The 25,329-nt window shown below is 38.1% G+C and overlaps 1 protein-coding gene across 6 annotated transcripts in view; it reads right to left on the bottom strand.

The window, feature by feature from the left end:
• Positions 1–12,103: 12,103 nt before the first annotated feature.
• Positions 12,104–25,329, bottom strand: part of TOPBP1 (DNA topoisomerase II binding protein 1) — a 68,583-nt gene continuing 55,357 nt past the window's right edge. For 5 of the 6 annotated variants that reach the window (XM_063114796.1, XM_063114797.1, XM_063114799.1 and 2 more), the window contains one exon: positions 12,104–12,849. In XM_063114796.1, the coding sequence (XP_062970866.1) occupies positions 12,706–12,849 (144 nt within the window). In that variant the 3' untranslated portion in view covers positions 12,104–12,705. Of the gene's footprint in view, positions 12,850–20,151; positions 20,230–25,329 lie in introns of those variants that run through there. The other variant, XM_063114798.1, reaches the window with a different exon arrangement.

The raw sequence follows: 25,329 nt of genomic DNA, 5'->3' as shown, positions 1-25,329 counted from the left end.
TAATTGAAATAGAATTTACACCTGCAGAAACTCACACTTATCTTCCTTCCTTTAATTTCTTCCATAGTTTTATTAACCAAACTTTTTTTTTAAAGTAGTTTTTAGTGTATTCTCAAAGTTAATTGCTGAACATTTTTATCACCCCCCCAAAGAAATTCATACCTATTACCAATCATTCCCCACTCTCTTCCTCCCCGCACCCCTTCACCTCCTAGTCCTCAGCCCTAGGCAACCACTGTTTTATTTTTTGTCTCTAGATTTCCCTATTCTGGGCATTTCATATAAACAGTGTTATATGATATATGGTCTTTTGTGACAGGCTTTTTTCACTTAGCATGTTTTTGAGGCTCATCTGTGCTGTCACATATACCTACCTCATTCTTTTAATCACTAAACAATAGTCTGTTGTATGAATATATACCACATTTAGTTCATACATTCATCACTTGATAGGCATTTGGATTGTTTCCAGTTTGTCATGAATCGTTGCACTGAACTCCCGTGTACTGTACAAGTCTTTGTGTCAACATGTTTTTCGGGTATATAACTAGGATTGAAATTGCTGGATTATGTGGTATCTTTGAGGAACTGCCAAATCCTTCCAAAGTAGTTGCACCACATTTCGCTCCCACCACCGATGCCTGAGGATTCCATTTTCTCCATATCCTTGTTATCACTGCATTCTAACCTTCCTTCTGGGTATAAAGTAGTATTGTTTTGTTATGAATTCCTGTAATGACAAATGATGTTGAACATCTTCATGTACTTTGTGGCTATTTGTATATCTTCTTTGGAAAAGTGTCTATTTAAATCCTTTGCCAATTTTAGGTTGGGTTGTCATTTTATTTATTTATTTATTTATTTATTGGCGGCTGGCCAGTATGGGGATCTGAACCCGTGACTTTGGTGTTATAAAGCTGTGCTCTAACCAACTGAGCTAACTGGCCATGAATTGCAAATATTTGCTTCCATCTTTTCCTTTTCTTATTAGTGTCTTCAAGCACAAAATTTTCTATTTTGATGAAATCTAGCTTTCTTTTTCTTCTGTTTGTGCTTTGGGTGTCAGACTATGAAACCACTGCCTAACCCAAGGTCACAAAGATTTATGCTTGTTCTAAGAGTTTTATAGTTTTAGCTCTTCCATTTAGGTCTGATCCATTTGGAGTTAGTTTTATGGTGTGAGTTAGAGGTCCAACCTCATCATTCTTCTGAGTGTTATCCAGTTGCCCAACACCATTTATTGGAAAGACTCCTCTATAGTTCCTACTCTTTATTTGACACACTAAGTATTTTGCTTATTTATTTCTGTTAGAATGTGAAATTGGTTTGGGGTAGAAACATGTAGGTGGGGAAGTCAAAGGATGGGGGAGTATGGGATACAAGTTGTGGAGAGGTCAGGCTAAGTAAGGTGTGGTAGATGGCAAAAAAAAATGAAGAATTGAGGTCGGTCACTATATTTAGGGAATGGAAACTAATGGGGGTAGTCAGAGATTGGAAGGTGACTCAAATTAGAGTATCTCATGAAGAGGTATTCTAATAACTAGTGTCCTGAAACTGCGTGTTTGTAATGGTTTCCATTCATCAGCTACTGTAACTCGGTATAACTGGGGCCTGCAGAATGCAGGTAAGAATTGCTGTTCTTTGGCATGGTTAAAGATAATAAATATTATGAAAGCTATTGAATAAGAAATAATTGTTTAAATAGTAATACTTGTAATATGTAAAATAAATAATTATGTCCATGTCAGGGATTTAGGATATACATAAAAGTAATCATTAAGGTAGTTCAGGCCTTTTGAAATTGAAGCCCAAGTGAGAACTAGAATTCTCTAGTTACTACAGTAACTGGATATAGTAACACAGAAGCTGGGTAGAACTTAAGTTGTCAACTTCAAAAGTCTCCAATGCCTCAACTGAACTTTTCAGGGATCCAGTCAAAGTATGCAGCAAAAAACTTATGTAAGCATAAGGTCCTTTGTCTCTAAATATGATGGAAAATAGTGTGTAAAGTATAAGGGAAATGGCATCCACAGCCTGTCTTACTAGACTTGAGCAGAGAGCTTTAGTATCAGGTGAGAAGTTGAGTTAACTGAGTAGGAGGCTGTCACTTTCTCACTAAAAAGGTAGCAAATTTATCAGGGGATGACGTTAAAAAGTTTATTGCAAGTATTTAGTGTGACATTCTACATTTTGCATTAACATTTTAGGAAACATGGTCTGTGACAAGTTTCTGTTTTTCTTGAGACCAGACAGCAGTTTTTGACCCCAAGCTCTGAAGTTTTAAATATTTATGTTTTTTATCTTTTCTTACCCTGTTATGAGAGTTGTTGGTAATAATTTTCTATACCATCTCTTTTATCTTCTTTTGCAGAAAACTCAAACTTCTATTTTTTTTATTTTATTTTTTTGTCTTTTTGTGTAGGAAGGCAAAATGTGCAAAATAAATCATTGATTGCCTTGAATGTTAGCATATGCAAACCCAAAACATTGCCTAAGGGGAGAGACTTTGTGTCCTTCCTTTTTAAAAACCAAACTTTAGACTGAGTGTATCATTCCCTAAAAAAGACAGCAGCTGAAATTTTTTCTGTATGAGCAGTTTCTTCATAAAAAGTGGGACAACTCTACAAGAGTGTGTCCATGGTTCTCATACTGATGCCTGATTCCCACCCCCAGTCATTCTGATTTAATTGGTATGGGGTGTGACCTTAGCATAGGGATTTTTTTAAGTACCACAGTTAATGTGCAGCAAAGTTTGGGAACTGCTGGGTTATGTCAAAATAAGAGATATTAGCCCCCTTAGTAGGAATTTTGAAAAGTCAAAGGGCTAGTTTAAGTATGTAGGAAATCACTGAAATTTCATTCTTAGCCCAGAAAGGATAATCATATTTCTAAATGTATTTTTGTTTTTATTTATTTTATTTTTTATTTTTTTAAAAGATGACTGGTAGGCTCGGCCCCGTGGCTCACTCGGGAGAGTGTGGCACTGGGAGTGCCGAGGCTGCGGGTTCGGATCCTATATAGGGATGGCCGGGTGTGCTCACTGGCTGAGCTTGGTGCAGACCACACCGTGCCAAGGGTTGCGATCCCCTTACCGGTCAAAAAAAAAAAGACCAGTAAGGGGATCTTAACCCTTGACTTGGTGTTGTCAGCACCACGCTCACCCAGTGAGCTAACCAGCCATCCCTATATGGGATCCAAACCCATGGCCTTGGTGTCATCAGCACCACACTCTCCCGAGTGAGCCCCTGGCCGGCCCCTCTAAATGTATTTTTGAATACAGGCATACCTCAGATACTACAGGTTCGGTTCCAGATTACCACAATAAACTGAGTATTACAGTAAAGTGAGTCACATGAATTTTTTGGCTTCCCAGTGCAAATAAAAATTAAGTTACACCACTCTGTAGTCTATTAAGTGTGCAATAGCATTATGTCATCTTTAAAAAATAGTACATACCTTAATTAAAAAATACCTTAGAGCTAAAAAATGCTAATGATCATCTGATCCTTCAAGGAGTCATAATATTTTTGCTGGTGGAGGGTCTTGCCTCGATGTTGATGGCTGCTGATGGAGATCAGGCTAGTGGTTGCTGAAGGCTGGGGTGGCTGTGGCAATTTCCTAAAATAAGACAACAGTGAAGTTTGCTGCATTGATTGACGCTTCCTTTCGCAAAAGATTTGTTTAGCATATGTTTGATAGCATTTTACTGACTAAAACTTCTTTCAAGGCTGGAGTCAGTCCTCAAACCATGCTGCTGCTTTATCAGCTAAGGTCGTGGAGTATTCTAAATCCTTGTCATTTCAACAGTGTTTACAGCATCTTCACCAGGAGTAGATTGCACTTCTAGAAACCATTTCCTGCCACGTGAAGACAGAGCAATACACACACACACAAACAAAAAACATTTTTTGCTCATCCATAAGAAGCATCCATTAAAGTTTTATCATGATGAGCTTGCAGCAGTTCAGTCCTGTCTTAAGGCTCTACTTTTTTTTTCTTTTTCTGACTTGTAAGGGGATCGCAACCCTCGGCACGCTGTTGTCAGCACCCTGAGCGCACCGGCCATCCCTATATAGGATCCGAACCCGCGGCCTCAGCGCTATTGGCACTGCACTCTCCCAAGTGAGCTACGGGGCTGGCCCTTACGGCTCTACTTCTAATTCTACTTCTCTTGGTGTTTACACCACATCGGTAGTTACTTCCTCTACTGAAGTCTTGAAGCCCTCAAAGTCATCCATGAGAATTGGAATCATCTTTTTCCAAACTCCTGTTAATTTTGATATTTTGGCCTCCCATGAATCACCACTGTTCTTAATGACATCTGGAATGGTGAATCCCTTCCAGAAGGTTTTCAATTTACTTTGCCCAGATCCATCAGAGGAATCACTATCTATAGCAGCTACAGCTTTATGAAATGAATTTCTTAAATAATAAGACTTGAAACTCGAAATTACTCCTTTTCCATAGGCTGCAGAATAGATGTTGTGTTAACAGGCATGAAGACAGCATGAATCTCCTTGTATATCACCATCAGAGCTCTTGTGACTAGGTGCATTGTCAATGAACAGTAATATTTGGAAAGGAATCTTTTTCTGAGTAGTAGGTTTCAACGGTGAGCTTAAAATATTCAGTAAACCATGCTGTAAACAGATGTGCTGTCATCCGGGCTTTGCTGTTCATTTATAGAGCAGAGGCAGAGTAGATTTAGTATAATTCTTAAGAGCCCTAGCATTTTCAGAATGGTAAATGAGAACTGGCTTCAACTCAAAGTCACCAGATGCATTAGCCCTTTGTAATAGAGTCAGCCTGCCCTTTGAAGCCTTAAGCCAGGCATTGACTTCTCTGTAGCTAAGAAAGTCCTAGATGGCATCTTCCTATACAAGGCTGTTTCACGTACACTGAAATCTGTTCATAATGTAGCCACCATAATTAATTCTTAGCTAAGTCTTATGGATTACTTGCTGCAGCTTCTACACCAGCACTTGCTGTTTCACCTTGCACTTTTACATTATGGAGACAGCTTCTGTCCTTAAACCTCATGAACTAACCTCTGCTAGCCTAAAACTTTTCTTCTGCAGCTTCCTCACCTCTCTTGGCCTTCATAGAATTGGAGAGAGTTAGGGCCTTGCTCTGGATTAGGCTTTGGCTTAAGGGAACATTGTGGCTCATTTGATCTTCTATCCAGAGCACTGAGACTTTCTCCACATCAGCAATAGGCTGTTTCACTTTCTTATCAGTCGTGTGTCCACTGGAACAGCTCTTTATTTCCTTCAAGAGCTTTGCCTTTGCATTTGCATTCACGACTTGGCTCACTGTTTGATGCAAGAGGCCTAGCTTTTGGTTTATCCTGGTTTTCAACATACCTTCCTCTTTAAGCTTAATCATTTCTAGCTTTGATTTAAAGTGTGAGAGACATGCAACTCTTGAACACTTTTTACTTGAACACTTAGAGGCCATTGTAGGGTTATTAATGGGCCTATTGGGGAGGGGGGGGCAGAAGCGGCTGGCTGGTACAGGGATCCAAACCCTTGACCTTGGTGTTATACACTGTGCTCTAAACAACTGAGCTAAAATAACCAGCCAGCCCAGTTGGCCTAATTTCAATTTTTTTGTGTCTCAGGGAATAGGGAAGCCCAAGAAGAGGGAGATAGATGGAACGGCTGGTTGGTGGAGCAGTCAGAACACACACAGCATTCATCAATTAAGTTTGCTATCTTATACGGGTGTGGCTACTGTTACCCCAATATAATTATAGCAGTAATAATAACCTCTGACCACAGATCACCATAATGGATATAATAATGAGAAAGTTTGAAATACTGTAAAAATTACTGCAATGTGATACACAAAGTGAGCACATGCTGTTGGGAAAAGCGCTGATAGATTTGCTTAACACACAGTTGCCGCAAATCTTCAATTTATTTTTTTTAAAAAAGCAATATCTGCAAAGCGTAATAAAGCAAAGTGCAATAAAATGAAGTATGCCTGTACTGTTAAATGAGGAGAAATGGATACTGAAGTTGGGGGGAAAGACCTGTAAGCTGAAATACTAAATTCTTTTTATTTTAATGTACACATTTTTGTACTTCAATAGTTGTCAGACCATTCTTAATATTTCCTCTCATTTCTGAGATAACTACCTAATTAATATAATTTCTGTAGCTATTCATTTTCCTTCTGTAACATTACTTTCATTCTCCTCAATTTGTCTCGTGACAGTGAATCTTCTGACCATTGCAGCGGAGTCTACTCACTGTTAATCTGCACTACACGACTCCTGGCTACTTTTAATCTGCCCTTGCATTATGTTGCTTGGTTACAACACCTCAGGGTTTTAAGGTTTCTCTAGAATTCTGCAGTTCTCCCTGGTGATTATGAATTGAACCATAATTAATTTATCAGAGACAAGCTTCAGCAACTGCAGAATCCTACAGCTCATCTGCTTGGGAATTAGACCTCAGATGCTTGAATGGCCTACACTATTGGTCTGTGGTTCACTTTACTCGCCAGTTTCTGCCTTTTAAAGTTCACGTGGGTTGCACTTAAGCATCTTGCTGTTGGGTGTGGGGGGGGTGCAGCTGGCTAGGGATCTGAACCCTTGACCTTGGTGTCACAACACTGCACTCTAACCAATTGAGCTAACCAACCAGCCCTTCGTTTTTCTGTGTGGCTTGTTTTTTAAAGCATCTTTTTTTAATGGGATTTGGTCAGGGAGCGGAATCTTTTAGGTTTGTCTTTGGTTTTAACTTGCTGGGACAATTGTGGCTTTACTCTTGGATTTCTGATTTTACAGTCCAAATTTATGCCTTTAATTAGAACAGAATTAATTGGGAAATCAGGGACTGCCAAACTCAGTGGCACCATGTAATGGAGGTGAAAAGCAGGTCTCAAGCTTCTATTACATTCCCTTGTTCTCCCCTGACATCCTCTTCTTTCTCTCTTTTTTAATATCTTAGTTCCAGCCTGGCAAGTGTTAAATCATTTATTAGAATCTTTAAAAATTATTATATAGTATTTAAACTTGGGCCAGACACTGTTTTCAAACGGAACAAATGTTTACCCATTTAATCCTGGCAGTCCCTTGAGGAACGGGAACGTAGGTTCTGAGAGGGTAAGTTGCTTGCCTGAAGTCCCAGCTAGTAATGAAGGAGCAGGATTCCAAGCCAGGTGTTCTGGCTCCAGCATGTTCTTACCTGTGAGGCTTTGCTTCCACTCCTCTCCCTAGATTTAAGGCTAGAGAAGGAAAATGGGTAACAAATGCTACTTCGAATTTGACTTTAAAGTGCCCTTTGCCCTGTTCCCATCCCAAGGTCTTCACAGCCTCCTTCTCAAAACAGCAGAAAGTTCTTAATGTTGAGGTAAGTTGTACCATCCTGTTTTTTAATTGCTGAGGGTGGAATTTTAAATTTTTAGAATGTTTTACGGTGAAAATTTGCAAATAAAATAGTACAGAGAATAGTATATAAATGCCCTTGAACCCATAACACAATTTCAATAGTCATCACTCTGTGGCCACTCTTACTTCACCTGTGAACACCCTCCCCATTTCGTGGGTTATTTTAAAGCTAATCCCAGACCTATTTCATCCATAAATATTTCACCAATGGATAAAGACTTTTTTAACAACCAAAATACCATTATCACACCTAAAAAACCCATTTCTGTAATATCAAATGTTTTATTGGTGCTAAATTTCTTATCTCTCATGGTGCTTTACAGTTTTTTTTTTTTTTTAAACAACAGAATCCAAACAAGTAGGACCCAGTGCATATAGTCTTTTTTAAGTCTCCCTTAATTTCCCCACCTTATTTTTCTTACCGTTTAGTTATTGAGGAAACCTGGTCATTTGGCTTGTAGAATCTTCCATATTCTGTATTTAGGTGATTGCTTTTCTACATTTCCTGTAAATAGGCAGAGTGCCAATTACTATAACCCTAGATCAAGCTGAATTCATTGATATGGATGCACTTACTAGAGATTCTGGGTTTCAGTTATTCACCCATAAAGGCTCTAACAGCTTTCTTGGTTTGTTGGCTGAAAGCGCAGACTCAGTGGAGGCCTACGTTTAATGAAGTTGAGATGCCAGAGCTTCCACAGCATGATGTGGAGGAAAGATTAGGCTTAGGGAGATGGGAAGGTTGGAGTGCATTTATCACATGCAACCTGCAAAACTCCAAACCGTATCCTCTGAGAAGGTCCAGAAGACACTCCCTTAAGACATTGAGAAACATTAGTGTAGAAATACATTACCTGCATCATTAAAATCTCTATAGTTGCTCTCCTTCAGAAGCCAGGTATGACTGTGCCATTGAGATAGATGGGTTCCCTGATTTCAGTGAGCATGATGGGATCTCAGAGTAGCAGAGGCCAAGTACATCACTTAACTGGCTCCATAGTCAATAGACTGTGTAGTCAGTAGAGGGCACTCTAGAGACACTGAAAGGCTACAGCAGGACGAAGGGACTTTCCTGATCTATTTTCCAGTGGCAACTGGATCAGCATGGGTAGGTAGAGCCTGGTAGTATTTGCTGTGGCTGCCCTCATGGTTCAGCAGTGGCCCACACTCTCCTGCAAGGTTCTCCCTACTACAGCGGTGGCCCATGCCCCTGGCAAGATGCTACTGTGGCCTAAAGCCTCAAGCAAGTTTTTTCTTCACCATATAATTTGCTCTGAGGTATGAATGTCTTGGGGAGAGGGGTGCTGTCCTCTTCCAAGTGTCCAGGTTCCTTCCCTCCTTACTCTCCCTGTATTAGGTAGTAGTTACTTTCTGTGGGTGCTACTTTTATATATATATTTTTTATCCCTTTTAGTAGTTAATTGTCTTTTACTATTTAACAGGTCTTTACGTTATGCGGTTTCTGTCTCCTGACTCAGTGTTGACTGACTGTAGGCAGTAAGATCTGGAAGCTTGATCAAATTCAAGTCTAATTAATGGGCGTAGGGGCAAGAATACTCATAGATGGTCTTGTCTACTCCTATTGCATCACAGATCGATGAGCTTAAGTGTTAACTTGACCCACCGTTATGAAACTCCCCATTTGCCTTTTAGGTAACGGTTTTTGCTGTTATTGACGATCACATCTCGATATATGATTTCATTAGGACTTATAAACTAGTGTGCTTCTGCCATTTATTACCTGGAATTATTCTACAAAGGGCTTTTTCCTCAATTATCAGGTTATCCTAAAATGCAGTTCATTCTGATATGGTAGGATAATTGCTTGATTTCTCCCCTTTAATCAGTTTCTAATGCTTTTAAATTTTCTTTAACATTTTTTAGGCTTGAAAAAACCTACATTAAACAAATATCTGTACATTGCCCCCTCCCCCCATACCTCACAAATTAAAAACACTGGATAATTTTCACTGTAGATTACCAGATGTTAAACAAGCATGAGATGGCCCTGCCAAATGGCTACTACTACTCACAGGGTGGTAGAAAAAACAAAGAGCTGGATGCTTTGCCTGTTGACAGAGCTAGATTTAAAAATGTTTTTAGATCTAGATTTTAAAAAATTTTTTAGGGATATAGAGCAGGTGTCAGCCGACTATGGCCCACTCCCTATTTTTGTACTGCCTTGAGCTAAGAATGATTTTTACATTTTTAAAGAGTAGGGGGGGAAATGCCACAAAGAGCCGGCCCACAAAATTTAAAATGTTTACTATATATACTTCTACAGAAAAAATTTGCTAACCCCTGATATAAAGTAAACTATGTATTAAAACAGCTCTGGGTAAGAAGTATACCTGTAAAATAATAAGTATGGACCATTATCAGAGGAATGATTTGTGACTTTTTTTGAATGAGAAGTCACAGATCTAAACTCTAGAACTATGAGCTCTTTTTAAAATGCACATATACAAAATTGTGGCTATGTCCAATCCCAGGCATCCTGGCCCCAAGGTTAAGAACCTGTACATTGTAATATTATATTAGTTTGCTTGGACTGCCATAACAGAGTACCACAGATTGGATGGCTTAAACAACAGAAATTTACAGTTCTGGAGGTTGAAAATCCAAGATCAAAGAGCCAGCAGGGTTGGCATCTGGAGGCCTTTCTCCCTGGTGTGTAGACAGCTGCCTTCTATGTCCTCACAGGGCCTTTCTCCTCTGGGCATGTGTATTCCTGGTGTGTCTTCCTGTTCTTACAAGAACACTAATCCTATTGAAATAGGGGCCCATTCTTATAGCCTCATTTAACCTTACCTCCTTAAAGACTCTAGCCACAAATACAGTCATGTGTTCCTTTAAAGACAGGGTATGTTCTGAGAAATATGTCATTAGGCGATTTTACTGTGATGTGAACATCAACAGTGTACTTACACAGACCTAGACGGTAAAGCCTAGTACACACCTAGGCAATATGGTACAGCCTGTTGCTCCCAGGCTACAAACCTGCAGTGTGTTACTGTACTGAATACTGTAGGCAGTTGTAACACAGTGGTACGTGTATATCTAAATATAGAAAAGGAACAGTATAAAAATGGTATGATAATCTTATGGGACCATTGTATATGGAGTCCATCACTGACTGAAATGTTATTATGCAGCACACGACCATACAGTTATGTTGAGAGTTAGGCTTCAACCTGTGAATTTATTCAGTGGGACACAATTCAGTAACAAAATAAATACTAAATCTGAGTCTACATTGACGATTCCTGCCTCTATAAGTTTTGAGAGATTATGTGTTCTAAGTGGTTTGCTGTGGAATCCCAGGGACTACCTTAGGCTAAGGCTTCCTATTTTTCTTATTGTTTTTTTTGGGGGGGTGGGGGGCAGCTGGCCAGTACAGGGATCGGAACCCTAGACCTTGGTTATCAGCATGACGCTCTTCGCTAACTAGCCAGCCCAGGAGTCCTATTTTTTGAATTAGTAAATGTTGGTGATATCAGACTAATGCACAAGAAAATTCGTGGAGGAATATATGGTAACAAAATATCACAGATTAAAATTCAGAAGCAGTTCTGAGGAGAAGCTATAAATTAGAATAATCAAGGAAAGTTTTTTTTTTTAATGAGAGAACTATTTATGTTTGGAATTATGTGCATGTATATTCTTTCTGGCATTAGGACATTTACAGGCTTAAGAGCCAAAGCCAAAAACTAAAAACAAAGAGCCAAAGCTGGAATTTAAATAGTTGACATAGTGTGTGGGCAGATGCTGTAGAGTCAGGAGGAGAAACTGAGATCTGGAGCCTTAAAATTATAAACTGTGTTAAGACCTGAACTAGGAAATAGTTCATAATTTTGGCAGAAAAGAAAACGGTAGATTAGGTAATTTTATCTGGGATCGAGAGAAATAGGATTGTAACATTTTACCAACAGTGTGCTCATCAGGAAGTTCTAAGGAATTGAGGGCCGGCCCATGGCTCACTCGGGACAGTGCAGTGCTGATAACACCAAGGCTGCGGGTTCGGATCCTATGTAGGGATGGCCCGTTGGCTCACTGGCTTGACAACACTAAGCCAAGGGTTGAGATCCCCTTACTGGTCATCTTTTTTAAAAAATAAAATAAAAAGAAGTTCTGAGGAATTGAAACTATTTCATAGAATTTTAAGGTGTTAGAATTCAGGGAGACTTATTGCCAGTCTATGAAATGATTCAGCTCTGATAAAACCAGACCCACGTAGTTTTTGTCTGGGGGAATGTCAGGGTACAGTTTACATGATAGTGCTACCTATTTCTCTGTGTAGAGTTTGTATTGGCCTAAACTGTGAACTAGCTCAAACCTGAAAACTTTGAAGGGATGTCCAAGTTGAGGACTCTCCCCTTTACTGTTTGCCATTCAAAGAATCATTAGGAGTTGAACAGTTTATATCAAAATTATGGTCCTAACTAATTCTGGTTTGTCCTTTAAACAAGATGAGGTAGTTTTATAACTTAGATGATCGTGGTAACTTTGTAGTGTTTGCTGTTTATATTTAGCATGGTGAAGGCTAATACAATTTAGTAGTTCCAGTAAACATCAGAAATGTAACTAGCAATTCACTTTTCAAGCTAAGTTTTACAAATCTTTTATTGCTTCAATAGGAGAATGGATGCCAGAGTTTTTTCTTTTTAAAAATTTATCTATCTGAACACATCTTAATACTAATTTGAGTACTACTTTTATTCTTTATTGTCATATTTTCCAAGTTTTGACACCCAAACTTGGCAAACATCATGGAGATTTATACAAGCATACATATACATATATACACACTTTTAAGATACACACTTTTAAGTTTTCTCATTAAATCTTGTACTCAGGCTCCTGTTAAAAAGAGGTAAAATGGCAAGAAGATAAAAATCAGGGAAAACATGAATAAATCCTAATTGACAACTCTTGTTATGCATTAAAGGCAGACATTTTAAAGCAAAACCTATCACCTTGCTAAAACTTCCGCTAAGCTACAGCCTCAGATTTACAAGAAAAATAAACAAAAAGCACCTTACACACTTTAATGTGGTTTAACAAGCTAGCTAAGGGGTTGAATTTTGTTATTTCAGGTAGGTTTCAGATTTTTTATTAAGAAACAGTTAATATTTCAGTGATTAAATCTCAGGTGTTAAAAACTTCAAGCGGGGTCATCATTACACTCTGAAACAAAATTCTTCAGGTATTTGTTTCTAAATTACTACAGAAATCCATCACAGTAACATTCAGGCAGGCTTTTAATTTAAAAAACATTTACTGTTTGGTAACTAAAGAATAGATATAACTTAGTTTACTCTAGGTCGTTTGATTTTATTTTTCTCTGTAGAAGTTTTCCTCTTCTGTGATAATCCAGACCCAGCTTCCTTATTATTCTGAAGAAATGAAACAGCTTCTGGTAGACAGTAATTTTCTACACAAGGAAGGGATTCCTATAAAAGGACAAATAAACAACATGGTTGATTTTTTTCAGATTTCAAACACCTAAGTGATCAGGTAATAAATTCCTTTACTCTTTTCCCCTCTCCCTGCAACATGTACTCATGTACTGTACAAGTGGAGGGTTTTGAAACAGAGGTGGAAAGATCTCTGCTCTCTCCCATTAATTCCTTCTGTCTATGGTGGCCTTCTATCTGTGGCTCCCAGGGCCACCATGGAGGTCATCTGTACTTCAGTCCCAGAGGGCATGCTTTACTCTGCTTTTTGGCAAGAAAAATTTAAAGGAAAATGCATATTCTTTCCTAGACTCTTACAAAGAAAACCTTTGTCTTGCACTTCTCACATTTAGTGAACAGACCCTGTGGGGCAAAGACTCACCCTTTATCAGAAAAATAAGAATATAGCTCAGATCTTAATAATAGTTTCATCTGTATAATACGAATTAAGTACAGGATAAGAAAATATGGAAAAATAAGGTTAATAGCTACCATTTAAGTGTGAGATATTATGCTTAGTATAATATTTTTTAAATCTTAATTTTTACAATAAACAGGTTAAAAAAAAAAAGTCACATAACTAGCAGGTGACAAAACCAATCTGCAGCCTGACTCTAAAACTCTGGTAGTTTTTTACCTCAAAACCATTTTCCAACATCGAAAGAAAGGATTTTTCCCCCTTATTATAAGTGTAATAAAACTGAATTTTCTGGCAATATGGTAGACTAGATAATCTGAAAATGAATCACCACAAAATACCCAGTAAGCACCTTTTGACTCAGTCTTTCCACAGGTAACAATTATAAATTCTGACCAAAATACATTAAAAGCAACTACCATAAGACAGTGAGAATAAACAAATCAAGCAAACCTAGAGGAGAGCTGACATTTGGAAGAGAAAGAACGGTATGGGGTGAATTTCTCCCTTTCACTTTTTTTTTTTTTTTTTTTATGGCTTTTAGTCTGACGGTAGGCTCCAGTCTGTGTCATAAAGGCTGGCTAAAACTAATAGAAAAAACCCTGCAGTCTTAAAGGCTTGAGGAACCGGACAGTATGGCAACTACAGCACTGGAAAATAAGGTGCAAAAATCCCAGAAAGGAGAGGGGTAGAAGGAGTCCCAAACAACTATGAACTCTGTGCAGATCTCTGCTTGACCCCTAAATCATGTATGTGCAGAGAAGACAAGCTGAGGCTAAAGAAACAACTGAGGGCCAGCCCGTGGCTCACTTGAGACTGTGGTGCTGACAACACCAAGTCAAGGGTTAAGATCCCCTTACCGGTCATCTTTAGGAAAAAAAAAAACAAAACGGATTTGAGCTGTCATTCACTGCAGGAGATCAGTTAAGTAAACTGCCTATTAAATAAAACAGTCCTCTTGAAGGAACATAACAATGCAGACTTTCTACAACTTATTCATAATGTCCAGGATACACCCCAAATTATTCCATATTATGAAGAAACGGAACATGACCCATTATCAAGAAAAACAGAATCACTCCAAATAAAATGAAATACTTAAGTATAAACTTAACAAAACATATATCGGATCTACATGCTGAAAATTACAAAATGCTCATGAAAAATCAAAGAAGACCTAAATTAACAGAAATGCCATGTTCATGGATTGGCAGACTCAACATAGTAAAGATGTCAATTCAAATAGATCTGTTAAGTTTTAAGCAATTCCTATCAAAATCCCAATAAGGTTTTTTGTAGACATTAACAAGTTTATTTTAAAATTTATAATAAAAGGTATAGGGGGGTAAAAAGAATAAAAGGATAAGAGCCCCTAAAATAGCTAAAACAATCTTGAAAAAGAGGAATATGTAGAAGCCTTGATATTAGGGCTTATTAAACACAGCTACAGTAATTAAGACAGTGAAGAACTGCAGAGGAAAAAATACATAGAACAACAGAACTCAACAGAGAACCTAGAAATTACAAGGGCACTTCAAAACATTCATGGAAAAATAGAATTAAAAGATAATATGAATCTTTCCATGAACTTTTTTGAAATAACCTTGTATTTCTGGTAGTACCCTCATAGACCCAAGCAAATATGCCCAAATGAATTTTGACAGAGATACAAAGGCAACTATTTGGAGGAAAGATAGTTTTTTGAACAATGGTGCTAAAACAACTGGAAATTCTTTTTTTTTTAAGAAGATGACCGGTAAGGGGATCTTAACCCTTGACTTGGTGTTGTGAGCACCACGCTCCCCCAAGTGAGCCACAGGCCGGCCCCTGCACCTGGAAATTCTTAGGGAAAACCCTAAAAGCAAACAAAACTCCTCTGACCTAAATCTCACACCTTATATAACACTTAGTTCAAAGTGGATCATAGATGTAAAATGTAAAACTGTGAAACTTTTAGGAAAAAATAAAACAAAGCTTGAAGACCGAGGGCTAGGTAAGACCTGACACCAAAAGCACGATCTATGAAAGGAAACAACAATAAATCAGACCTCATCAAAATTTAAAGCTCTTCTCTGCTAAAGACCCTATTTAAGAGGATAAAGTTAAGAGGATAAACAGACAAGCTACAGTCTGTGAGAAAATATTCACAAACCACATATCCAAAAAAACTAGTATCTCAAACAAAAAACTCAGGGCTCAACAGTAAAAAAACAATTCAATCAGAAAATGGGCAAAAGACAGGAAAGAGAAACAAAGGGCACATCCAAATTAGAAAAGACGAAGTCAAATTGTCACTGTTCACAGATGACATGATCCTATACATAGAAAAACCCATAACCTCTATCAAGAAACTCCTAGAGCTGATTAATGAATTCAGTAAAGTTGCAGAATACAAAATCAATACAGAGAAATCAGCAGCGTTCTTATACACCAACAACGAACAAGCAGAAAAAGAAATCAAGAAAGCAAGCCCATTTACAATAGCTACCAAAAGAATAAAATACCCAGGAATAAATTTAACCAGAGGTGAAATATCTCTACAATGAGAACTACAACATTCTGCTGAAAGAAATTAAAGAGGACACCAAAAGATTGAAAGACATTCCTTGTTCATGGATTGGAAAAATTAACTTGGTGAAAACGTCCATAGTATCCAAAGCAATCTACAGATTCAATGCAATCCCCATCAAAATACCAATGACATTCTTCACAGAAACAGAAAAAAAAAAAACAATCCTAGCATTCATATGGAACAACAAAAGACCCCGAATAGTCAAAGCAATCCTGAGCAAAAAAAAATAAAATAAAATAAAACCGGAGGCATTATACTACCTAACTTCAAATTATACTAACCAAAACAGCAAGGTACTAGCATAAAAACAGACACATGGACCAAAGGAACAGAATAGAGAATACAGAAACCAACCTAGGCACTTACAGTAAACTGATCTTTGACAAAGGTGCCAAGAACATACATTAGGGAAAAGACTGCCTCTTTAGTAAATGGTGCTGAGAAAATTGGATATCCATGTGTAGAAGAATGAAACTAAACCCATACCTCCTGCCATATACTAAAATCAACTCAAAATGGATTAAAGACTTAAGTATAAGACCTGAAACTATAACTCCTAGAAGAAAACATAGGGGAAACACTTCAGGATGTAGGACTGAGCAAAGACTTTATGAATAAGATCCCAAAAGCACAGGCAATGAGAGAAAAAATAAACAAATGGGATTATATCAAACTAAAAAGCTTCTGCACAGCAAAGGAAACAAAAATGAAAAGACAACCTGCTGAACCGGGGAAAATATTTGCAAACCATACATCCGACAAGGGATTAATATCCAGAATATATAAGAAATTCAAACAAACTGACAGTAAAAAACCAAATAATCCAATTAAAAAATGGGCAAAGGAGCTAAATAGATATTTTTCAAAGGAGGACATACAAATGGCCAATGGGTACATGAAAAAATGCTCAACTAATCATCACGGAAATGCAAATCAAAACCACACTGAGAGATCATTTCACCCCAGCTAGACTGGCTATTATCAAAGTCTGAGAATAACAAATGCTGACAAGGATGTGGGGAAAAGGGAACTCTTCTACACTGTTGGTGGGACTGTAAATTAGTACAGCCTGATGGAAAATAGTATGGAAGTTTCTCAAACAACTAAAGATAGAACTATATATGATCCAGCAATCCCACTTCTGGGTGTATACCCAAAGGAATGGGAATCATCATGTTAAAGGGACACCTGCACTCCCATGTTGTAGCTCTCTTTGTGATATCCAAGATATGGAACCAACCTAAATGTCCATCAACAGATGACTGGATAAGGAAAATGTGGTAATATATACACAATGGAATACTACTCAGCCATAAAAAAAGAATGAAATTCTGTCATTTGCAGCAACATGGATGAGTTTGAGAAAATTATGTTAAGTAAAATAAGCCAGGCACAGAAAGAGATATACCACATGTTGTCATAAGTGTGAGTTAAGAAACAAAGAAAGAAAGACCATAATAAAATGTTGAACTTGCAGAAGAAGAGAACAGACTTGTAGTTACTAGAGATGGGATGGGGATATGGGGGAAGAGGGAGGGATAGGGAGTAACTGGGTAAGGGACACAAACAGTAATTACAATTTCTAATGATGAACATGCCAATCATCACATACTGTACACAAATACCGATAGTCAATTCTGTACCCTATAAATATGTATAAATAAAAATAATAAAAAATAAATAAATTTTGGAATAAAATCAGATCTCAAAGGTAAGGAAAAAAAAATAGGCAAAAGATATGAAAAGACATTTCAATGAAGAGGATATAAACATGGCAAGCATACCAAAAGATGTTCAACTTCATTAGCCATTAGGAAAATGCGAATTAGAATGACAATGGGATATCAATACGTGCCTACTAAAATGACTAAAATAAAAAATAGTGATTAATACCGAGGTCAAGTGTTTTATACCTACACTGGCAAGCTGCCCCCCCCCCCCAAAAAAAAACCCAGGAATAAATACTGTAACACTAAATGCTGATGAGGATACAGAGAAACCAGATCACTCATACATTAGTGGTGGGAATGTAAAATACGGCTAGTCTGGAAACACTCTCTTGAACATTTATCCCAGTGAAATGAAAACCTATATTCATGTAAAATCCTTACACAAATGTTCACAGCATCTTTGTTCACAATAGTCCAAAACTGGAAACAGCCCAGATGTCCTTCAACAGGTTAATGACTAAACAAATTGTGGTATATCTGTACCATGGAATACTACTCAGCAATAATAAGCAACAAAAGATAACATGTAACAACCTGGATAAATCACAAGGGAATTTTGCTGAGGGATAAAAGCCAGTCCCAAATGGTTACACACTGTATCGATTCCATTTATATGATTTCATTTATATAACGTTTTAAAAAATGACGATTATAGAAATGGATAACAGATCAGTGGTTGCCAGGGGTAATAGGTGGCTAGAAAAGGAAGGTAATAGGGAGGTCGATATGGTTAAAAGAGGGCAACATGAGAGATCTTTGTGGTGACAGAACTGTTCTGTATCTTGATTGTGCTGGTGTATACACAAACCTATACATGATAAAACTGCATAGAACTAAATGCACACACACACACACAAGTACAAGTACAACTGGGGAAACCTGAATAAGCTTGGTGGACTGTATCAACGACAATATCCTGGTTGTGATATTGTACTACAGTTTTGTAAGATGTTAACATTGGAGGAACTGGATAAAGTGTACACGGTATCTCTCTGTACTATTTCTTACAACTGCATATGAAACTACAGTTATCAAAATAAAAAGTTTAATTAAAAATAAAAGTCAAGAGAGAACATCCTATTCATGACCCACATGTTAAAATAGTAGACAAAGATTTAAAGCAACTATTATAACTGTGCTCAGTGATGTAAAGAAAAATATGCTTGAAACAAGTAAAAAGAAAGCTCAGCAGAAAAACAGAAACTATAAAGCAGAAAAAAACATCTGAAGAAATAATGGCCAAAATTTCCCAAACCTGGTGAAAGACAAAAGTCTGCAGATTCAAGAAGCCATGCAGACACCAAGCAGGATTAATACAAAGAAAACCACACTGGGAAATGATCATAAATGGTTAATGAAGAGGAAATCCTGAAAGCAGCCAGGAAAAAATGACACATTACATACAGGGGAACTGACATTAACTCTAGATAAGGAACTGTATAGGTAATCTGTATAGCACACAGACCTACCTCCTTATTCCCCTACCACCCCCCCAAAAGAGGGCTTTAAAAAGCCAATGGTGGGGGTGGGGATACACACACACACACACACACACACACACACACCCCTATATACGTAAATTAAAAAAATAAAAACAAAAATAATAAATTTTAAAAACCCCAAAACAAAAGCCAATGGATAAAATGGAATTCTAAAAAATATTAAATTAATATCAAAAAAGTAAGAAAGGAAGAACATGAACAAAGAACAGAAGAGACAAAAATCCAATCATATCAATAATTACATGATGAACTAAATACCCTAAAAGAATACAAAAGAAAAAAAAAAAAAAAAAGATACCATAGCACAGAGTAAACAGAAGGTCATATTAACATCTGATAAAGTATACTTCAATACAGAGTAGTCCCAGAAATGCATGTCATAACAATTAAAAGGATCAATACATGAAAATTACATCAACCATAAATGTATATATACAACTAGCAACAGAGCTTCAAAATACATGGAATAAAAGCTGCCAGAATCAAAAAGAAAAATAATTCCATAATTATACCTGGAAGTTTTAAAAGAATTAAAATGATAGAGTATGTTCTCTGATTACAACAGAGTTCAATGAGAGATCAGAAACAGATAAAATCTTATATTTGAGAATTAAACAACAGATGATGGGTCAAAAAGAAATCATAAGAAACATTAGAAAATATTTTGGGACTGGCCAGTTAGCTCAGAGGCTCAGACCCCAGGTTAGAGCATGGTGCTGCTAACAAGGTCCAGAGTTTGATCCCTGGACCGGCCAGCTGCCAAAAAACAAAACAAAGTATTTTGAACCGATTTAAGAATGAAAATATGTCATAAAATTTGTGCCATGCAGCTAAAGCAGTGCTAAAGGGAAACTTATAGCTTTAAATATACATATTAGAAAAGAAAAAGTTCTAAAATCAATGTCCTAAAATTCTACCTTAAGACACTAGAAAAAATACAAAGTAAACTCAAAGCAGAAGGAAATAATTATGAGCAGAATACAATGAAATAGACACTAGAAAACAAAAAATTAACACAGCTCAAAGTTGGTTCTTTACTCTCTCTGCTCTCTATGCCATTTTCGTAATGTGACACCCTGCTGTCACTGAAGTCACCACCAAAAAAAGCCTTCATCAGATGTGTTTCCTGGACTTCGGACTTCCTAGCCTTTGGAACTGAAAAACAACAACAAACAAACAAACAAACAAAGAAACAAAAAACTTCTGGTCAAGATGGCGGAATAGACGGTCCCTAGCTTCACTCTCTCCCACAAATCAACTGATTTAAACAATATAAACATAACATCAAGTGCATATGGAATGGGGAGATGTCCAGCACGGGAGGAAGAAGCTCCGCAGAGAACACATGCCCTGCAGGGCCGCCGTCGCACGATCTGGCAGATAGGCTTCACTGCCGCCACCCGGCTCCATTCCCAGCCCGGCCCAGCGCACACAGAGTGGGGAGACGTCTGGCAGGGGAGGCAGAGGCTCTGCAGCAACCACACACCCTGTGGGGCAGCCACTGCGTGATCCAGCAGGTAGGCTTCACCGCAGGCACCTGGCTCTATTCCCAGCCCGGCCTAGTGAGCACGGAGCAAGGATACATCCGGCAGCGGAGGTGGGAACTCCACGGGGACCACACTGCTGCTGTGCGATCCAGCAGCCCAGCCCAATGTGTACGGAGCACAGAAACGTCCAGCAAGGGAGACAGAAGCTCCGTAGAGACCACACACCTTGGGAGGGGGGGGCTGCCACTGCGCCATCCAGCAGAAGGTAGGCTTCACTGCCGCCACCCGGCTCGATCCCAAGCCTGGCCTAGTGCGCACAGAGCAGGGAGACATCCTGCAGGGGAAGGGGAAGCTCTGCAGAGACCACACACTCTGCGGTGCCTCCGCACATCCCAGCAGACCAGGCCAGGGCGCACAGAACAGGGAGAAGTCCAGCATAGGAGGTAGAAGCTCAGTAGTGACCACACACCCTGCGGTACCGCCCCGTGATCCGGCAGCCCGGCAGAGTCCAAGCTGACCAGAGACGTGGCTCCCCGGAGAGGCCCAAGAACCAAGGCAACCACACACACAGGCACCAGTGGCCAACTGAGCAGTCACTGAGGTAGCCATACCAAATTGGGAACCAAGCAACATCTTAGTCAGTCAATAGTGTCAAACCTGTGGACTGTGAAACTCCCTGCCACAATGAATAAACATCAAAGAAAAGATACCAAAAATACGAAAAATCAAGAAAGTACACGACCAAAGGATAATAACTCTCAAGCTCTAGATCCTATAGAACAAGAAGCCCTTGAAATGACTGACAAGGAATTTCGAGTGATAATTCTAAGGAAACTGAATGAGATACAAGTAAACTCAGCTAGACATCATGATGAAATGAGGAAAAGTATACAGGACCTGAAAGAGGAAACGTACAAGGAAATCAATGCCCTGAAAAAAATGTAGCAGAACTTGCTGAACTGAAGAAGTTACTCAGCGAAATAAAGAACACAACGGAGAGTTTAATCAGCAGGCTTGCAGAAGTTGAAGAGAGAACCTCTGAACTTGAAGATGGGCTGTTTGAAATAACACAAGCAGACAAAAGAAAAGAAAGAAAAAAGAATCAAAGGCATTGAAGAAAATCTGAGAGAGATATCAGACAACCTTAAGCGCTCAAATATCTGAGTCATGGGTATTCCAGAAGGGGAGGAAAAAGGAGATTGCATTGAAAACACATTCAACAAAATAGTGGCAGAAAACTTCCCAGGTATAGGAAAAATCACAGATATTCAGATCCAGGAGGCTCAAAGATCTCCAAACATATTCAACCCAAAAAGGTCTTCTCCAAGAAATGTTATAGTCAAACTGGCAAAATTCAAAGACAAAGAGAGAATCTTAAAAGCTGCAAGAGAGAAGCATCAAATCACCTATAAGGGAGCCCCAATCAGGCTAACATCAGACTTTTCATCACAAACCCTAAAAGCCAGAAAGGAATGGGATGATATATTCAAAATACTAAAAGACAAAGATTGCCAGCCAAGAATACTCTACTCTGCAAGGCTATCCTTCCGAAATGAAGGGCAAATGGTATATTTCTCAGACAAACAAAAACTGCGAGAGTTCACCACCACACGACCACCCTTACAAGAAATTCTCAAGGGAGTACTGGGTTTGGTTCCTGAAAAATAACTACCACTGCCATAAAAACCCAAGAAAAATCAAAACCCACTAGTATAATAAAAATGGCATTCATGAAGAGAAAACAAACAAACAAAGGGGCTATATACAACCTAAGGAACCAACAAACACAGAAAACAACAGTAAATCAGAAAGCAAGGAACAAAAGACACCTAAGACAACCAAACAATAATCAATAAAATGGTAGGAATAAATCAACACTTTTCAATAACAACTCTTAATGTAAAAGGCTTAAATTCCCCAATCAAAAGACACAGACTGGGACCGACCCCGTGGCTCACTTGGGAGAGTGCAGAGCTGGGAGCACAGTGGCGCTCCCGCCGCGGGTTCAGATCCTATATAAGGATGGCCGGTGCGCTCACTGGTTGAGCGCGGTGCAGACGACACCAAGCCAAGGGTTGCGATCCCCTTACTGGTCACGAAAAGTGACAAAAAAAAAAAAAAAAAAAGACAGACTGGCTGACTGGATTAAAAAGGAGGAACCAACTATATGCTGCCTTCAAGAGACCCACCTCAACCATAAAGACTCACATAGACTAAGAGTGAAAGGATGGAAAAAGATTTACCATGCAAACAGAAAAGAAAAACGAGCTGGAGTAGCTATTCTTATATCTGACAAAATAGACTTTAAAATAAAAACCATAAAAAGAGACAATGAGGGACACTATGTAATGATAAAAGGACTGATCCATCAAGAAGACATAACAATCATAAATATGTACGCACCCAATCTTGGAGCAGCCAGATTTATAAAACAAACTCTATTAGACCTAAAGAAGGAAATAGACACTAATACCATAATAGCAGGGGACCTGAACACCCCACAATCAATATTGGAACGATCATCTAGGCAAAGAATCAGCAGAGAAACACAAGATCTAAACAATACTCTAGACCAGTTGGACTTGGCAGATATCTACAGAACATTCCATCCAATAACCTCAGAATATTCATTCTTCTCATCAGCACATGGATCATTCTCCAGTATAAATCACATATTAGGTCACAAATCCAGTCTCAACAAATTCAAAAAAATTGGAATTATCTCATGTATTTTCACGGACCACAATGGATTAAAATTAGAAATCAATAACAAACGAAATTCTGGAAACTATACAAACTCATGGAAATTAAACAGCATTCTACTTAATGGCATATGGGTCCAAGAAGAAATCAAGCAGGAAATCAAAAAATTTATTGAAACTAATGAAAATAATGATACATCATACCAAAACCTGTGGCATACTGCAAAAGCAGTATTAAGGGGGAAATTTATTGCATTAAATTCTTACCTCAGAAGAATGGAAAGATGGCAAGTGAACAACCTAACACTTCACCTTAAAGAACTAGAAAAACAAGAACAATCCAAACCTAAAGTTAGGAGACGGAAAGAAATCATTAAGATCAGAGCAGAACTGAATGAAATTGAAACCCAAAAAACTACAAAAGATCAATGAATCAAAAAGATGGTTTTTTGAAAAGATAAATAAAATTGACAAACCATTAGCATGGCTAACAAAACAAAGAAGAGAGAATATTCAAATAACAAAAATTAGAAATGAAAAAGGTGATATTACAACTGATTCATCTGAAATACAAGGAATCATTCGAGACTACTATAAACAACTATACACCAACAAGTTAGAAAATATGGAGGAAATGGATAAATTTCTGGACACACACAAGCTCCCAAAACTGAGCCACGAAGACGTAGAAAATCTGAACAGACCAATAACAATAAAGGAGATTGAAGCTATTATCAGAAGGCTCCCAACAAAGAAAAGCCCAGGACCAGATGGATTCACAGCAGAATTTTACCAAACATTCAAAGAGGAATTGACACTGATTCTCTACAAACTATTCCAAAAGATTGAAACAGATGCAAATCTCCCAAACTCATTCTATGAAGCAAACATCATCCTTTACCAAAACCAGGTAAAGATATAACCAAAAAAGAAAACTACAGGCCGATATCCTTGATGAATATAGATGCAAAACTCCTCACTAAAATACTAGCAAACAGAATACAGCAACACATACAAAAAATTATTCATCACGATCAAGTGGGATTCATCCCAGGGATGCAAGGTTGGTTCAACATAAGCAAATCAATAAATGTGATACGCCATATTAATAAAATCAAACACAAGGATCATATGATCATCTCTATAGATGCAGAAAAAGCATTTGATAAAATTCAACACTCATTCATGACAAAGACCCTCTATAAGTTAGGTATAGAGGGAAAGTATCTCAACATAATTAAAGCCATATATGATAAACCCACTGCCAATATCATCCTGAATGGGGAAAAGCTGAAAGCCTTTCCTTTAAGAACAGGAACCAGACAAGGATGCCCACTCTCACCACTCCTATTCAACACAGTGTTGGAAGTACTAGCCAGAGCAATCAGAGAAGAGAAGGAAATAAAGGGCATCCAGATTGGAAAAGATGAAGTCAAACTGTCCCTGTTTGCAGATGACATGATCCTATATATCGAACAGCCTAAAGCCTCTACAAAAAAACTCTTGGAGTTGATAAATAATTTCAGCACAGTAGCAGGATACAAAATCAACACACAAAAATCAGTAGCATTTCTATTCTCCAATAATGAACATGCAGAAAGAGAAGTCAAGAAAGCTAGCCCATTTACAATAGCCACAAAAAAATACTTAGGAATAGAGTTAACCAAGGGTGTGAAAAATCTCTATAATGAGAACTACAAACCACTGCTGAGAGAAATTAGAGAGGATACAAGAAGATGGAAAGATATTCCATGCTCTTGGATTGGAAGAATCAACATAGTGAAAATGTCCATACTATCCAAAGTGATATACAAATTCAGTGCAATCCCCATCAAAATTCCAATGACATTTTTCTGAGATGTGGAAAGAACTATACAGACATATATATGGAATAACAAAAGACTACGCATAGCCAAAGCAACGCGGAGCAAAAAAAATAAAGCTGGAGGCATAACACTACCTGACTTTAAGCTATACTACAAAGCTATAATAACCAAAACAGTATGGTACTGGCATAAAACAGACACACTGATCAATGGAATAGAATAGAGAATCCAGAAATCAAC

Source organism: Cynocephalus volans, chromosome 11 (assembly GCF_027409185.1).
Source record: "Cynocephalus volans isolate mCynVol1 chromosome 11, mCynVol1.pri, whole genome shotgun sequence".
Classification (NCBI taxonomy): domain Eukaryota; kingdom Metazoa; phylum Chordata; class Mammalia; order Dermoptera; family Cynocephalidae; genus Cynocephalus; species Cynocephalus volans.
This window is presented reverse-complemented; position numbering and strand designations above follow the sequence as displayed.